Source organism: Macaca thibetana, chromosome 5 (genome assembly GCF_024542745.1).
Source record: "Macaca thibetana thibetana isolate TM-01 chromosome 5, ASM2454274v1, whole genome shotgun sequence".
Classification (NCBI taxonomy): Eukaryota; Metazoa; Chordata; class Mammalia; order Primates; family Cercopithecidae; genus Macaca; species Macaca thibetana.
In genome coordinates, this window is record NC_065582.1 from 179,279,817 (window position 1) to 179,297,093 (window position 17,277).

The window sequence follows — 17,277 nt, forward strand, 5'->3', positions numbered from 1 at the left end:
ACTCCTATATATCCTCCAGAACCCCAGGTTCACACCTGCTTCCCGTGCACATTGTTCGGATGCTCTCTAAAGAAACCCAGGGCTTACCCTCTGCTGCCTCCAAGCCGCTGGACCCTTCTTCTGTGGCACTGGCAGGAGGGCCGGGTCCCCCCATGGGGCTGTGAGCTCCCTCGGGCCAGGGGTCCTGCCTTGGTCATTAGTCACTGGTCATCTTGGCGCCTCTGCCTAGCACGGACCCTGTCTCATGGCCCTGCCCTGCTCCCTGAGCAGAGAAGCTTGTGCTGCTGCCCGCCGTTTCTGCTCCAGCCCCTCCCTGACATCTTTCTTCCTCAACCTGATGCAGTTCCATTGCAGTTTCCAGGCCTGGCAGAGAAGCCTCGACCAACCTGGGGGTGGCCCCTGTGTGCCCGTGGCACTTGCTCTGTGGTCCTCTTGGTGGCACCTGCTGTGCCCCACTCCCATCGTCGTCAGTGTGTGGATGACGCTCCTCTGGGACTGGGGTGGAGGCCTACTGGGTTCAGACGATAGAAATGCATGGGCTTAAGCCATGCATTCAGGGACAAGTGCAGCTCAGTGAGGCCTCTGGAGAAAAAGACGGGGTGGGAGGGACCTGCAGGTGGGTGCAGGTGGGAAACACGGGAGGAGGTGGCCTGGAGGGGAGAGGGGCCTATGGGGTCCCGGGTGGTGATCGCCCCGGGCTACTCTGGCCACGGTTCCCTCCTGTGATCTGATGGGATACGAGGCCATCCATGAGGGTGGAGTGGCCTGAGCCTGCTGGCCTCACCTCGGACAGCGCACCAGGAGGAGCTTGGAGGGTCTGAGCAGCAGAAGAAGGACAATGGGGGTTATGGGTCCCGGAGCACCCCTGGACACTGGGTTGCTCCTGGGTTCCAGGTGATGCCACTGTTTGGGGAGGGGCCTCCTGTGCGGCCTCCTTCCCTAGCCCTGAGGATGTACAAAGTGGGGAGGGGCAGAGTTCCCTACAAGGGCTCACTGATGCAGAGATGACAGCTGTCACTCCCTGCCCAGCACCATGTGATCGAGCCCCGTCAAACAAAACAAAACTCAAGCCCAGCTGTGGCCCCCGGGCCCGGCACACTCATCATCCCATCTTTGCACACAAGAGCCCACCTCTCCACCTGTTCCAGCCACACGGGTCCTGACGTCAGCCAGGTTCCTCTCAGCCACTACTGTGGGGTGTGGCACCCCCACTCCCATTCCCAGGCTCTTTCTCACCCAGGGACACCTCTCCTGGCCCCTGGGGAGCAATGCATCAGAGGGCTGCTGACGCCCTTCATGGAAACCTTCCCACTCCAAGGCGCCTACTTATTTACCAGTGCACTTCCTGTGGTTCCTCCACACAGCTCCACACAGACAGGAGCCTGGTCTCTGCACAGAGCCTGAAGCCATCCCGGACCCTCCCTCCCTCTCCATGCAATCCAGCAGCAAATCCAGCAGCTCCACCCGAGATGGGGGGCAGGGCCCAGCCCCTTCCGCACCTGCACGGGCCGCTCACTCTGTGCACCAGCGTCTCTCCCCTGCATGAACACGCTTGCCCTCAGCCGGCCCCCACTTCTACCTCGCCCCTCAGCTTATTCTCCACTGGGCAGCCAGAGGGATCCTGTGAACACATGGCCAGGCTGGCCCACTCCCTGCTCGGACGGCCCTGTGGTTCCCGTCCCTTTCAGAGGAAACCCGAAGCTCTTGCCCTGGCCTGAGGCCTCCTCCAGCCACACACCTCTCTGACCTCACCTCCTCTCGCCAGCCTCTGTATCCAGCCACAGGGCCTTCACATGGGCTATTCCCACTGTTGGGGAGCTCTGCCCCGGCCCTGCACCCAGATAGCTGCAGGGTCTGGGCTGGGGCTGGTCTTTCCGCAGCAGACCCATTACTAGAGTGAGTTGACTCCACACAGCCCCTTTAAATGAACCCACTCAGGTGGGGCACAGTGGCTCACGCCTGGAATCCCAGCACTTCTGGAGGCCGAAGTGGACGGATCACCTGAAATCAGGAGTTTGAGACCAGCCTGGCCAACATGGCAAAACCTTGTCTCTACTAAGAATACAAAAAGCCGGGCGTGGTGGCGGGCACCTGCAGTCCCATCTACTCAGGAGGCTGAGGCAGGAGATTGAACCCGGGAGGCGTAGCCAAGATCACACCATTGCACTCCAGCCTGGGCAACAGAGTGAGACTCCGTTTCAAAAAAAAAAAAAAAAAAAAAAGAAAAAGAACCCAGCTCACCCACAATTCCTGTAAGAGTTTTAGTTCTCAAGGCTTCTGTGATGAGTAAGGGAGAAAGAGTGCAGGCTGAAGGCATGAGACTCTCTGAGGCTCTATCTTGACTCTACTTAGCTGTGTGACCTTGGGCAAATGTCTTAATCTCTCTGTGCTTCAATGCAGTAGACAACAATGACTCCTAAAGCCATCCATCTGCATCCTCCACCCTAGAATCTGTGCACCTGTTACCTCACATGGCAAAAGGGCCTTTGCAGATGTCATTAAGTGAAGGACCTTGAAGTAGGGGGTGACCCTGGATAATCTGGATGGGCCCAATGCCATCACAAGGGTCTGTATAGGAGGAAGAAGGAAGGTCAAAGATGGAAGAAAGAGATGGGATGATGGAAGCAGAGGTTGGAAGGATGAGCCGAGGCGTGCAGGCAGCCTCTAGAAGCCTCTAGTAGCTGGAAAAGGCCCCACCCTGCAGCCTCCAGAGATAACACAGGCGGCTGATGCCTTCATGTTAGCCCCTGAGTTCCAGAATGTACAACAGTCTGGTGTGTTGTTTTGAGCTACTAAGCTCGTGGCAATTGTTCCCACAGCGATGGGAAGTGAGTATACAATTGCCCCTCGACCCTCACACAATACAGGCTTGAACCTGTGGGTCCCCTGATGTGCGGTTTTCCCAATAAATACACTGAAAACATTTTGGAGATTTGCCACAATTGGAAAAAACTCAGATGCACCCTGTAGCCTCGGATACACACACACATACATGAAAAGAAAAAGTTAGGTATGTCACAAATGCATAAAATCCAGGTAGACTCCAGTCTCTTCCAATGTTCATCAGCTGTTGATGTTACCGGTAATGCTCCCCACCAACAGTCGCCTATTAGGAGTGAAGTTTTGAGGGAGTCAAAAGTTGAGTGTGGACTTTCAACTGCGTTCGGGCACTGTCTGCACCCCTAACCCCCACATCATTGCAGGGTCAAGTGTATTCAATTTCCTCATCTGTAGGATGAAGAGTATAACACACCCATTGTAGGTGCTGAGTGTTTAATGAGATATAAACTGAAAACAGCATGTGTGTGCACTAAGCGTGCAAGGAATGAGCTGTGGTTATTATTTCACCCAATACCGGGCCAGGCACGTCGTTGGGGACCTACGAAGGGTCTCGGCCATCATCACCCCCATTCTAAGAAATCCCGGTGTTCTGGGCACGGCCCTTTCTTTCCGTGGGCTCTGTGCTGTCATAAGCAGAAGTAACTGTCTATTTTGAGGACTCATGTACGGTTGTTTCCATGGTTACCCTGTCACCCTGCCAAGCAGACACAAGACCCGGATTTCTAGTGCTTCGGAGAAAGGTGGGAAGCTGCAGAGGGAACAGAGCGGCCTGTGTACCCCCAGCTCTGCCCTGATGGAGGAGGGGTCCAGGGAAGTTACAGAGCTTCTCAGACCCTCAGAAAAGAGCATCTTCCTGCATCCAGGACGCTCTTCATTCGCAGTTTGATTCTGTTAGGAAAATGATGCTGTGAGCACATCTCCGGGGTGTCACTATCAGCCGCTCCCTGAGTTTTGAGCAGTAACTGGATACGTGGATGGAAGTGGGAGGTGAAGAACTAATCCTAATCCCCAAATCTCTTTTTAAAAATTAGCTCAAATAACAGCCATTTGTGTTCAGATTAAAAACAGCCACCACCTGCTAATTGGAAATCAGCTGTGTGCTTGATTTCCCATGAGAGCCTCAGAGCAAAACACAGCCTGGACAAGGCACACAGAAGGACAGACACTTCAGCCACTCACCCCAATATGTGGCAAATTAAACGAGGAGAAATGGAAGCTGTAAAAGCATGCTAAAAATTGCTGCACAATCTTTTTGCTGGCGTGAAAGAGAAAGTGTCCGTACAAGATTTTGAGTTTGAGAATGAAAAATATTCCAGAAAAATTTTAAATAAAATTTGCATAAATCAATAATCAAAAAAGAAATTAAGCTGGTTTTTTAAAATTTTTCTTCTCTTGACTGGGTATGGTGGCTCATGCCTGTAATCCCAGCACTGGAGGCCAGGAGTTTGAGACCAGCCTGGCCAACATAGCAAAACCCTGTCTTTACTAAAAATACAAAAAAAAAAAAAAAATTAGCCAGGCATGGTAGTACACACCTGTAATCCCAGCTACTCCAGAGGCTGAGGTGAGATAATCCCTTGAACCCAGGAGGTGGAGGCTGCAGTGAGCCAAGATCGTGTCAGGGCAATGGAGCCAAATTCTGTCTAAAAAAAAAAAAAAGAAAAAAATTCTTCTCTTCCTCAAAAGGACACCAAATAGATTTGCACACAAGTTTTCCTAAGATTTCGAGAAGCAGATATATTACATCAACTGTTCCAGAAAAAGAAAGAAAAAGCTGCCCAGTTCATTTTAGGAGAGTTGAAGAATCTTAAAATTGGGCAAAGAGAGTATAGGAAAAGAAAATTAAAAACCAACTTCGCCTATGACTGTGTGTGCAAAAAGTGTACATAAAACCTTAGTAAATCACAGGCAGCCCCACCCTGTCTACAGACTTGGGATCACTGGTGGGGGCAAAAGCCCCCAGAGGTCAGCATGATGCCAACCTCCCAGGTGAGTCACTGGGCACAGCCAACAGGCCCTTGGGGATTTCTCAGCAAGGACCTGGCCCCAAGGTCGCCCAGGCACAGTCAAAAGTCCTCAGTGGCCTGGAAGACACCATGTCCCTCTCTCTGCACCTCGGCCTGCCAGAGCCTTCTAGAACCTCAGTGCAATCCGGAGAGGAGCAGAATCTGCCGAGGCCCCAAAGTCAATATTCACTGCAGCCCTGGGAGCTGGGGGTGAAGAAGGAAATTGAATTGAGTCATCGAAAATACTCATATTTCTTGTACTCTTGAGTTTGTTGGCTGATTCACACGAGGCTCATACATTACCAGGCATATGAAATCATGTGACTGAAATGGATGCGTCTGTGCTTGGACTCACAAAATGTGCAAGGTATATGTGACCGCTGCTGCTTCTGCCCTGGGGAACCAGATAGCACAGGCTTCGGGAGCCAAAGGGGGTCTGACTGCGCCCTCTGGCCCACTAAAACATGTCACACAAACATCAAGGGGTGCACAAAACTGTCCTATGCCTCTCTGTTCTCCCTAAATTCCACCCTTCCTGCACACACATGTGTTTTCTGATTCAAAGTTCAAATCCATCATTAAAATAAAAATACACCAAAAGAAAATATCCCATCAGTTTCTTACAGCTCACCACTCAGGGACAACTCCGTGTATTTCTTTCCAGAGTTTTCTCTGTTTCCATTTTTTTTGGTGGTCTAGCCTTATTTTGTTATCCCCTAAATCCTTCATCATAATCGTTTCCCCGTGGCATTAAAAAATCTTCTACAACAATAGTTGACATGACCAAACAATATCCTGTTACATGGATGTCACCATTGTCGACATCATTTTCTCGGCATTTTAAACTGGTGGCTTAACATTTTCCTCCTCTCCCTCAAAAGGACGCCGAATAGATTCACACACAAGTTTTCCTAATACTTCAAGGAGCAGATATATTACACCAATGGTTCCAGAAAAAGAAAGAAAAAGCTGCCTAGCTCATTTTAGAAGAGTTGAATAATCTTAGCATTTAAGATTAGGATGTTGAGGATGTTTCTGGATTTCCACCCGTATAAACAACGGGGTGACATGAAGCCCCGTCCTCCTTCCCACAGGGCTCACACAGGGTCGGGGACGGACCAGGAGCAGGAAGAGTCTCCTCTCTTCCCCAATATTCTCCCATCCCATTCTGACCCAGAGCCGGCTGCACACAAGCACAGCTGGAGGCCCACGCGGCCTGAGTCAGTGGGCGGGAGGCGTAGGTGGTGTAGGTGGTGGGGACAGTGCCCTGCAGTGGGCAATGGAACGGCCCCCGGGGATGGCTGCGTCCTGATCCCTAGCACCTGTGACTATGCTGTGCTACATGGCAAAGTCAAATTAAGGCCAAAGATGAAATCAAGGCTACAACTCAGCCGTCCTTGAGACGGGGAAGTCATCCTGGATCATCGGAGTGGGGGCAGGGAGGGCAAGGTGATCACAGGGGTCTTTATACGTGAAAGACAGACAGGAGGGTCAGAGTCATGGGAGAGGCTTGGCTGCTGTGGGCTTGGAGAGTGGGGGAGAGGGGCCACGTGCCAGGGAACGCAGCGCCTCTAGAAGCACCTCTACAAGAGACAGGGAAACCAGCGTACCCAAAGAGCCTCCGGAAGGCACCAGCCCACAGCACCTTCATTCCGGCCAGTGAGCCGGGTAGGGGACTGTGGCCTGAGACGATACATATGCCCTGTTTCAAGCCACCAAGTGTGTGGTCCTTTGTTGTGACGCACAGGACACAGCCCCGGGCCCCCTGTACCAGGGGAATCTCAGCTGGTCTCTGGCCTCCCATCCGTCCACGGGCCACTAACTCCACACTTACCTCCAGGCGGCACTGCTGCCTGGACATCTGGCTGCCTACTCCACCCCTTTCCTTGGAGCCCAATACGGGCCTCAGGCTTGTAGGTCTGAAACCTGCCTGCTGGTCCCCGGCACCGCCTGTTGTTTCAGGCCACAGCCCCACCTTCACCCACAGCTCAAACCAAACTGCAGAGTCACGCCCCACAAGGCAAAGCTCGACCTCCAAGCAACATCCTGAGGGGCAGCCAGGTGAGCCCTGCCCCACCTCCTAACCCCCACCCCCACCCCTGGGGTCACCATTTCTTTCTGCAGACCCTGCAGGGGACTCCGATGCCTGCTCCCCCGGGGAACCTCTGCAGCGTCTCCTCCTCATCCTCAAGTCCCCATCTCACGACAATCCACAGCTTCTCCTTCTCAGCTCACCCAGAACAAAACCCAGTCCCTCCCTTGACCTACAGGCAATGTCTGGAGTCATGGCCACTGCAGTTCCCTCCTTCTAGAACATTCTTCCCCAGAGATCAGCATGGCCCACCCCCTCAGGGTGTCTGTTCCACTGTGATCTCTTCAGGGAGGCCCTCCCTGACCCCGCTGTCCCTGTACTTGACTTTGTGTGTGTTGGTGCCATTGCTCGCCACGCCCTGACAAGCATCAGGTATGTGTTCACTGCCTGTCTCCCCGGCAGATGCCAGCTCCCGAAGGTTGGCCTCTGCTGCACGCCCATGCTGGGAATAGGCGCCTACTGAATGCCTGGATGGCTGAGTGTGACACACGGAACGTGGACAAACCCAGAGGAGATGAAGGGGTGGACGTGGGGGCCAGAACTTGGCCAAAGAAGGAGGCAGAAGTTGGAGGTTTTGGGGGGCCCTGAGCCTGAGTCCTGGGGCTGGTGTGCACCCTGTCTCTGACTGCCCAGCAAAACCAGACTCCCCAAGGGAACAGTGTGGCCCTGTCACTCCCAACCAGCCCTCTGCCACTGGCACCCAGGCTTTAGTCAGGCTCCTCCGGGTTTATTCAACAAGAGTTTATTTCCAGACACTATGGTAGGCGCTGGGGACAGACAGTGAGGGGAACCAGATAACCAAAGTCCCTGCCCTCTGCCTGGGGGACACCCCCCTCCTGCCTAGCCCCTTGCTAGCCCTGCAGGGCTGTCTGGGAAGAAGGATGCCATGGCCTGATCCCGCACCATCAAGGACCTCTGGGACGGCTGTGGCAGTGTGAGCCCGTGGCCACAACCCAGTGCCAGGCAGCCCAGCCCTGCCACTACTGAATGTGGGTGACCTTGGGCCAATAACTGGAGCTTCTGTTTCTTCTTTTGAACAGCACCTCCTGGGGCTTGTATGAAGATTCGATGAGCTCACAGGTGAAGCCCTCGGTGGGGGCTGGGCTCAGAGTGAGTGTTCGGTGTGAGCTGTTATGCTGGGGGTTGCTGTGTCACAAAATGTCCCCTGGAACTCGTTCAGCCCCAGACCTCCACGGATACCCCTGTGGGACCCCCCAGCAGGCCCTGTGATGGGCTCTAGGATGAGGGCAGGTGTTACAGACCCTGCTCCAAGGAGCCGGAGAAGATGGGCAGCCCACAGCAAGTTCGTCGGGTGTGGCTAGTTCCGGAAGAAAGGGAAGCTTTGGGGGCTGCAGGGCCACAGAGCAGGATCCTGATCTAAAGTAGGGGTCTGGGAAGGTTTCCGAGAGGAGGCGATATTTAAGTTTGGTGCCTCCTTACCTTCTGGATGCCCTGACCCTGGTCCTAGAGCCCTGAACCCTAGAAGCTGGGATGTTCCTGGCTGTGCAGGGACTCTGGGGGGCAGCAGGTGGCAAGACCAGGCTCCCCGACCAGCCAGCACTAAAGAAGCAATGGGCTCACCCACCTTGGCCAGTGCAGGATATGCTCATCCCATACCCACCACCACCCCTGCAACAGCTGCACCAGGACAGGACATCCCCACCCGCCCACCTGCCCGCTGCACAGCCCCCTACCCCAGGTACCGGCACTTACGCTTGGAATGCTTGTCACACAGGGCAGCTGCCCGCATGTCGCAGAGCCGCAGGGAGCCCTTGCTGCTGCTGTAGACGAAGAGGTTGCAGTGGTGCGGGTGGAACTCAGATGCTGTGATCACCTCTGTGAGGTCCTCCATGTTGGCCGGCTTGATGTCCACGATGTCTGGGAGCAGTGCGGTCAAGGAAGGGGCAGTGAAGCGCGCCCTCAATGCTCCGCCTTCCTGGAGGTTTCTGACACCTCTCCCAGGCAAAGCCATCCACCCTTGTGTCTGAACTGCCTCTCTGTTCCTGAGACCCTCAAAATGCATCCCAGCCAATGAGCTGCAGACCTGCATGGTGAACCACCTGCCGGCCACCCCTTCTAGGTGCCTGTCCACTGTCCCCATGAAGCTGGACCTACCACTTCCCTCCTGACCTGCTCCCCAACACCTGCACCCCACCCCAGTGAGGGTGCATCAGTTCCAGCCACACATAGCACTGACCTGTGGAGCCCCTCTCCTCTGCCCTCCTCCCCCTGTTGGTTGCCAAGCAGAAGGAAAAGAGCATTTATTGTGTGCCTACTGCATGCTGGGCGGTGGATGCTCTTGGTGAATGATTTCAAGTCTTCCCGGTCCCTCTTCAAATTGTGTCTGGAATTCAGTGTGTGGGCATCTGGGAGATTCCCTTCAGGCCCCCAGCACTCACTCCCCTTCTTCTGTCCGCAGTATGGAGATTCTCCTTTGGGCAAAGGTTCTTCTGGGTTTCGGGGTCGACCCCAGCTCGGCTCTGATCTGTGCCCTCCAGCCCCCAGGAGTTGGAATACTGAAAAGGTTGGGATGCAGCTTGGTCACCCCTGCTGGGCTGGGTGGTGTAGAAAGAAGGGGCTTCTATCTGCTGCCAGGATGAGGAGAAACCCTGGAGCTTGAGGGTGGGGCAGACAGTGGAAAGAGTGCAGAGAAAGATCTGGTGATGCCATTGGAATCCTGCATCAAGCTGCACCTGAAGCCATTCCCCACAGAATGTTAAAGATGGGAGCCAATAAATGTCCGCTTTTTGTTTGGAGTCACGGACTTGACTGCGTGCAAAGGCAGTATCCCTGACTGTTACACTGGAGTACAGAGAAGATGAGCAACGTGTCCGGGGTGGCCCAGGTGTGAGTGGTAAGCCTGGATTCAGCCTCACGACCTCCCCGGCCCCAGCACCTGCTCTTTTCCTGGCCCTTCCCTGCTTGCTGCCCAGCAGCAGATCAGAATCTCTTGGAGCATGCAAGGACTGGCCCCCACCGAGCCTCTCTCCGGCTTTCCAGCTTCAGATCCCACCTGTCACCCTGACAGAAAGGCCCTCTCCCGTCTCACAGCAATGACCTCGGGCTCCGGTCTCCCCGGCCCTGCATGGGGCTTTGCAGGGTCTGTTTCCTCTGACTTTTCAGGTGAATGTGAGCCCTGGAGTCGGAAGGTCTGGGGTTTGAATCCCAGCTTTGTCACCTCCTGGCTATGTGACCCTGAGCGAGTTCCCAGCTATCCGTGCCTCAGCTTCCTCATCTGTGAAATGAGTCAGCAGTATGACTTCATCGCTTTTCTGTGAAGACCATCAGAGGCAAAGCCCTTCACACATTGCCTGATGTGTTGCAAAGCTCAATGAATGTCAGTTTCCATTATTATTTTATCTCTGGAAAATCTGAAATCCATCTGCCCTCCCTCTTCCTCCACCCAAGCTGTTGTCTCTCTCAATAAGAAAGCAGTATTTGTAATCCCAGCACTTTGGGAGGCCGAGGCGGGTGGATCACGAGGTCAGGAGATCGAGACCATCCTGGCTAATATGGTGAAACCCCGTCTCTACTAAAAATACAAAAAATTAGCCGGACGTGGTGGCGGGCGCCTGTAGTCCCAGCTACTCGGAGGCTGAGGCGGGAGAATGGCGTAAACCCGGGAGGCGGAGCTTGCAGTGAGCCGAGATCGCGCCACTGCACTCCAGCCTGGGTGACACAGCGAGACTCAAAAAAAAAAAAAAAAAAAAAAAAAAAAAAAAAAAAAAAAAAACAAGAAAGCAGTATTTGTAATCCCAGCACTTTGGGAGGCCGAGGCGGGTGGATCATGAGGTCAGGAGATCAAGACCATCCTGGCCAACATGGTAAAACCCCATCTCTACTAGAATACAAAAAAAAAAAAAATTAGTTGGAGACAAGCCTGACCAACATGGCAAAACCCCATCTCTACTGAAAAAAAAAATTAGTGGTGGCATACGCCTGTAGTCCCAGAGGCTGAGGCAGGGGAATCACTTGAACCCAGGAGGTGGAGGTTGCAGTGAGCCGAGATTGTGCCATTATATTCCAGCCTGGTGACAGGGTAAGACTGTCAGAAAAAAAAAAAAAAGGCAAGCAAGAAAGCAGTATTCTCAAGCCTGTAATCCCAGCACTTTGGGAGGCCGAGATGGGCGGATCACGAGGTCAGGAGATCGAGACCATCCTGGCTAACCCGGTGAAACCCCGTCTCTACTAAAAAATACAAAAAACTAGCCGGGTGAGGTGGCGGGCACCTGTAGTCCCAGCTACTCGGGAGGCTGAGGCAGGAGAATGGCGTAAACCCGGGAGGCGGAGCTTGCAGTGAGCTGAGATCCGGCCACTGCACTCCAGCCTGGGCTACAGAGCGAGACTCCGTCTCAAAAAAAAAAAAAAAAAAAAAAAAAAAAAGAAAGCAGTATTTTCCGACCTCTCTAAACACGAGGGTTTATAAAATGCCAGGAAAAAATAATGGCTGATCTGTGCAGTCAGAAAGCACTTACAAGGGTCTCTGTGCTCGTGCTCAAATCTTGCTTCCCGGAAGCACATCATTAACCAGAAACTGAGAATCACATAAAAATAAAGAGGGAAAAACGAGTTGTCATCACTGCCTGGCTGGTTTCCCAGGAAACTACAGTTTTCCAGTATGAAAAGAAGCAGTGATTAAATAATGAAAAATGATACTGAAGGCCAAGGGAGAAAACAGCCCTCCTCCTGCCACGCTGATTTCACCAGCGCCCGCCCGGCAGCCTCGCCCTCGCGGGCCAAACGCCTCCCATGGCTTTCCAGCACATGCTACCCGCTCAGGCAGCTCTCAGGGCCTTACTGAACTTCACTAAAATGGGATCCAGAGAAAAAGTGCGGCCACTGAGGAAATGTCACACACATTCACAGCCCATGGAAATGTCACAGCCCATGGATAATGTGCACTAGAGGCAGGGCAGACAGGGGCTAAATTGTCTCTGCACACCCTGAGACACACAGAAGCCACGGGAGGCTTGGCAGCAACAGAAGTGCCCGGGAATGCGGGTCCCGCGTGAGTTCTGCTGTGTCATCAGGACACGCGTTCTCGCTGTATTTCCTGGGGTTATAACTCATGGGGCACAGTGGGTATGGGAGGACTCGGTGGGATGAAGTCAAATGCTGACACACAGGGCGTTCCTTGAATATTCCAGGTTCTCTCCCAGGGGAGTCCTCTCCCTCGGCCTTTCAGGACCCAGAGTGGCCAGCGGCTTGTTGCTTCTGCCAATGAACAGACAAGTGAGGCATGTTACTTCCAGGCTGAAGTTTTGAGAGCCAGCGCGTGGTCTGCTGTGATACCATTCCCTCTGCAGTGAGATCGCACCGAAGCCAGCCTGTGACAGACACATTTGCAGTGTGAGTGGGAGGTTTGAAGTCGGTGTTTGAAGCCTCAGAGATCTTCAGGTTGTTTGCTACCACTGCAAAACCTGCGCCCCCCGACAGGTTCAGTGTCCACCCAAACGCTCCTTCCTTTCCCACCTGGGAATGTTTCAGAACTTTTCAAAGTATGTAGGAGGCCAGGCGCCATGGCTCACACCTGTAATCCCAGCACTTTGGGAGGCCGAGGCGGGCAGGTCACCTGAGCTCAGGAGTTCAAGACCAGCCTAACCAACATGCCAAACCCTGTCTCTACTAAAAATACAAAAAAAATTAGCCAGGCGTGGTGGTGTGTGCCTGAAATCCCAGCTACTTGGGAGGCTGAGGCAGCAGAATTAATTGCTTGACCTGGGAGGCAGAGGTTACCCACTCCAGACTGGGTAACAGAGCAAGACTCCATCTCAAAAATAAATTAATTAATTAAGTAAGTAAGTAATGAAAAGGACGCAGGGCTCCACTACATCTCTAGCCCTGTGGCAAACATACCCGAGCCACAGCAACCCAGGGCCAGCTGATGGGCACGGACACTCAATCGAGCACCCCATGTATAGGCTGGGGACACAGAGTCCCCAAAGGCAAAGGGATCGAGGGCCTGACTTTGGGGAGAGAAAGTCCCCCAAACCTGGGTCCCACCAACAGCCCAGGACCATGGGGGAGCCATCACAGGGGAATCTCTCCTGCTGTTTCTCTCTGTCTTTGGATAGGGTGGCTGGTGTGAAACAATCATGTGAGACACAGAGGCCCTGCATCCACATCACCCCCCAGAAGGAGCAAAATCACTGTCATGGCAGGTCCCCCACAACAGGGTCCCCAAGGTAAGAGCTCCCTGGGGAGGCAAGCAGTCCCGACCCTCTGAATTCCAGGGCCCAGAGCCGTGCCCAGAACCTCTGGGCAGCACAGCACCCTCCAGGGTGTGGGCACTGGGCTGGGTCCATGCTCACCCGGTCCCTGAGACCACCTCTCCAAGACTTTGGCTCAGGTGGCCATAGGACCTACCCAGGCCTGCAGCCCAGCCCTTTGCAAAAGGAATTAATTACGGAATGGGGCGGTCCCTGTTGGCGCTCCCTCAATCCATCATAACACAGGGGCCTGAAGATGGACTCCTGACAAGGGAAGTAGCTGTGGGAGAAGCCTTCGGGGCACAAGAATTACGCCCAAACTCAACTACCGCGAACACACCTTTTTGCCTCACATCGTGGCCCCCCATGTGTAGACTTTGAAGCATTTGGCCCTGTGACTACACTTGGCAGCTTTAACTTTGGCAGGACCAGCACCAGGTCAGAAGCTGGGGACCCCCAGCTGGGCATCTGGTCTTGGCTCTCATTGGGACATCATTTCCATTCTGCAAGCCTCGGTTTCCCCATCTGCAAAATGAGGGTCTGGGCCCTTTCCTTTCCAGGACTAACTGCAGGTGGCCCCACCCCTGCTTCATGATAGCCGCCTAAATCCTACTTGAAAAACTGCTTCACAAGGTTCATTTCAGGACTGGCGTCCCTTAGCAAAGAGCATAATTAGGCTCATTTAAGAGTCCCCCTTCCCCTGGCAAAGCGGCTTGAATTATTCACCTTCTGTTCTTCCACCTAATTCCACTCCAACTGTCTGGTGGCCTTTTGTTTCACTTCCAGTCACACTCTAGCAGCTAAGAGTCATTTTCCCTGCAGGAAAAGTTTGTCAGACACAGGTGGGAATTCCAGAGAGCGGAGCAAGTTACGCAGAGAGGATGAAAAGCAGAGAAGGTAAAATCGCTCTTCAATCCCATATGCCTCAACTGAGCACAGACTATCTTTCTCCAGTGCGGTGGGTTGAAGAGTGGCCCCCACAAATACGTTAGCATAGTATATGTCCACACATCCTAATCCCCAGACACTGTGAAGTGTGATCTCATTTGGGAAAAGGGTCTTTGAAGATGTAGTTGAAGATCTTGAGATGAGATCACCCTGGATTACCCAAGTGGGCTCTAAATGCAATGACAAGTGACCTTCTAAGAAACAGAAGAGGAAACACCAGAGGAGAAGGCCACGTGGAGACAAATGCAGAGATGGGAGCGATGGCTATAGGAACACCTGGAGCCCCGGAGCTGGAGGAGACAAGGAAGGCTCCTCCCCTAGAGCCTTCAGAAAGAGCATGGCCCCGCCAACACCTGGACTGAGAACTTGTGGCCCCTAGGACGGTGAGAATATATCTGTTGTTTGAAGCCATGACGTTTATGGCAATTTGCTACAGCAGCCACAGGACACTAACTCACCCAAGGTGCCTCCTGGGAGTTGGGAAATAAGAGCAGACACAACGCCAGTGCCATGGGCGCCTGCACAGCCACCCACACCGACAGCCCCCCACACCGACAGCCTCCCACACTGACAGCCCCCCACACCGACAGCCCCCCACACCGACAGCCCCCACACCGACATCCCCCCACGCCGACAGCCACCCACGCCGACATCCCCCCACACCGACAGCCCTCCACACTGACAGTCACCCACACCGACAGCCCCCCACACCGACAGCCCCCCACACCAACAGCCCCCTATACCGACATCCCCCCACACCGACAGCCCACCAACATCCCCCCACACTGACAGCCCGCCCCACACTGACAGCCCCCCACACCGACAGCACCCACACCGACAGCCCCCACACCGACAGCCCCCCACACTGACAGTCACCCACACACCGACAGCCCCCCACACTGACAACCTCCCACACCGACAGCCCCCCCACACAGACAGCCCCCCACACCGACAGCCCCCCTAACACCGACAGCCACCCACACCGACAGCCCCCCTACACCGACAGCCCCCCACACCGACAGCCCCCCCAACACCGACAGCCCCCACACCGACAGCCCCCCACACCGACAGCCCCCCCCCACACCGACAGCCCCCCACACTGACAGCCCCCCACACTGACAGCCCCCCACACCGACAGCCCCCCCCAACACCGACAGCCACCCACACCGACAGCCCCCCCACACACTGACAGCCCCCCACACCGACAGCCCCCCACGCCGACAGTCACCCACACCAACAGTCACCCACACCGACAGCCCCCCACACCGACAGCTACGCACACCGACAGCCCCCTACACCAACAGCCACGCACACCGACAGCCCCCCACACCGACAGCCACCCACACCGACAGCCCCCCACACCGACAGCCCCCCCACACCGACAGCCCTCCACACTGACAGTCACCCACACCGACAGCCCCCCACACTGACAGCCCCCACACCGACAGCCCCCCACACCGACAGCCCCCACACCGACAGTCACCCACACCGACAGCCCCCCACACCGAGAGCCCCCACACCGACAGCCCCCCACACCGACAGCCCCCTATACCGACATCCCCCCACACCGACAGCCACCCACACCGACATCCCCCCACACTGACAGCCCCCCCCACACTGACAGCCCCCCACACCGACAGCACCCACACCGACAGCCCCTCACACAACAGCTCCCCACACCGACAGCCCCCCACACTGACAGTCACCCACACCGACAGCCCCCCACACTGACAACCTCCCACACCGACAGCCCCCCCACACAGACAGCCCCCCACACCGACAGCCCCCCTAACACCGACAGCCACCCACACCGACAGCCCCCCTACACGGACAGCCCCCCACACTGACAGCCCCCCTAACACCGACAGCCACCCACACCGACAGCCCCCCCACACCGACAGCCCCCCACACCGACAGCCCCCCACACCGACAGCCCCCCACACTGACAGCCCCCCACACTGACAGCCCCCCACACCGACAGCCCCCCCCCCACCGACAGCCACGCACACCGACAGCCCCCCACACCGACAGCCCCCCACACCGACAGCCCCCCCACACCGACAGCCCCCCACACCGACAGCTACGCACACCGACAGCCCCCTACACCAACAGCCACGCACACCGACAGCCCCCCACACCGACAGCCCCCACACCGACAGCCCCCCACACCGACAGCCCCCCCACACCGACAGCCCTCCACACTGACAGTCACCCACACCGACAGCCCCCCACACCGACAGCCCCCACACCGACAGCCCCCCACACCGACAGCCCCCACACCGACAGTCCCCACACCGACAGCCCCCCACACCGACAGCCCCCACACCGACAGCCCCCCACACCGACAGCCCCCCACACCGACAGCCCCCCACACCGACAGCCCCCACACCGACAGCCCACCCACACCGACAGCCCCCACACCGACAGCCCCCCACACCGACAGCCCCCCGACATCAATAGCCAGCCACACTGACAGCCCCCTACACCGACAGCCCCCCACACTGACAGCCACCCACACCGACAGCCCCCACACTGACAGCCCCCCACACCGACAGCCCCCTACACCGACAGCCCCCCACACTGACAGCCACCCACACCGACAGCCCCCCACACCGACAGCCCCCCACACCAACTACCCCCCACACCGACAGCCCCCCACACCGACAGCCCCCCCCCCACATCGCTCGTTCTCTAGAACTCCCCATTTCCCCATCCCCAGCCCTGGGACACCAAGCCAGGCATCAGGAGAGCTTCTTCCTCATTCTAAGCCCTTCCCTTGTCCAGCCAGTCTTCAGGTCCCGGGCTCCTCCACCTGAAGCCCCTTCTGCTCTGCCCCTCAGCCCAGGCCATCGGCATCTCTGTCCCCATGGAGATCTGTGCCCAAGCTCAGCTAGAGTGAACTTCTGCAAACAGCTGCGGGACTCCCTACCACCCTGTGTGGGGGCCTCTCCCACTCCACGGAGGAGGTCAGACTTGCCCAGCCTGCTGCCCCTGCCTGCTCTTCCTCAGTCTCACCTTGGCCGCTTCTCCCTCCTTACCCGCCAACCATATCCAGCAGTTCAACGTTGCCGGAACATTCCAAGTCTCTGCCTGAACACCAAGGCGAGGCCCTACCCATCTGCTCATCCTCAGGATCACCATGCTGTGTATGTGCCCATCTCTCCCGCCCTGCAGGAGGCTC

The 17,277-nt window shown here is 55.8% G+C and overlaps 2 protein-coding genes across 6 annotated transcripts in view; one reads left to right on the forward strand and one right to left on the reverse strand.

Moving 5' to 3' along the window:
• The window catches only part of MRFAP1 (Morf4 family associated protein 1), a 572,854-nt gene that overhangs the window by 265,471 nt on the left and 290,106 nt on the right, over positions 1-17,277 (forward strand). The gene's annotated exons all lie outside the window — the stretch shown is intronic.
• PPP2R2C (protein phosphatase 2 regulatory subunit Bgamma) overlaps positions 1-17,277 on the reverse strand; it is an 873,451-nt gene that overhangs the window by 16,393 nt on the left and 839,781 nt on the right. For all 5 annotated transcript variants that reach the window (XM_050792129.1, XM_050792128.1, XM_050792131.1 and 2 more), the window contains one exon: positions 8,653-8,817. In XM_050792129.1, the coding sequence (XP_050648086.1) occupies positions 8,653-8,817 (165 nt within the window). The remainder of the gene's footprint in view (positions 1-8,652; positions 8,818-17,277) is intronic.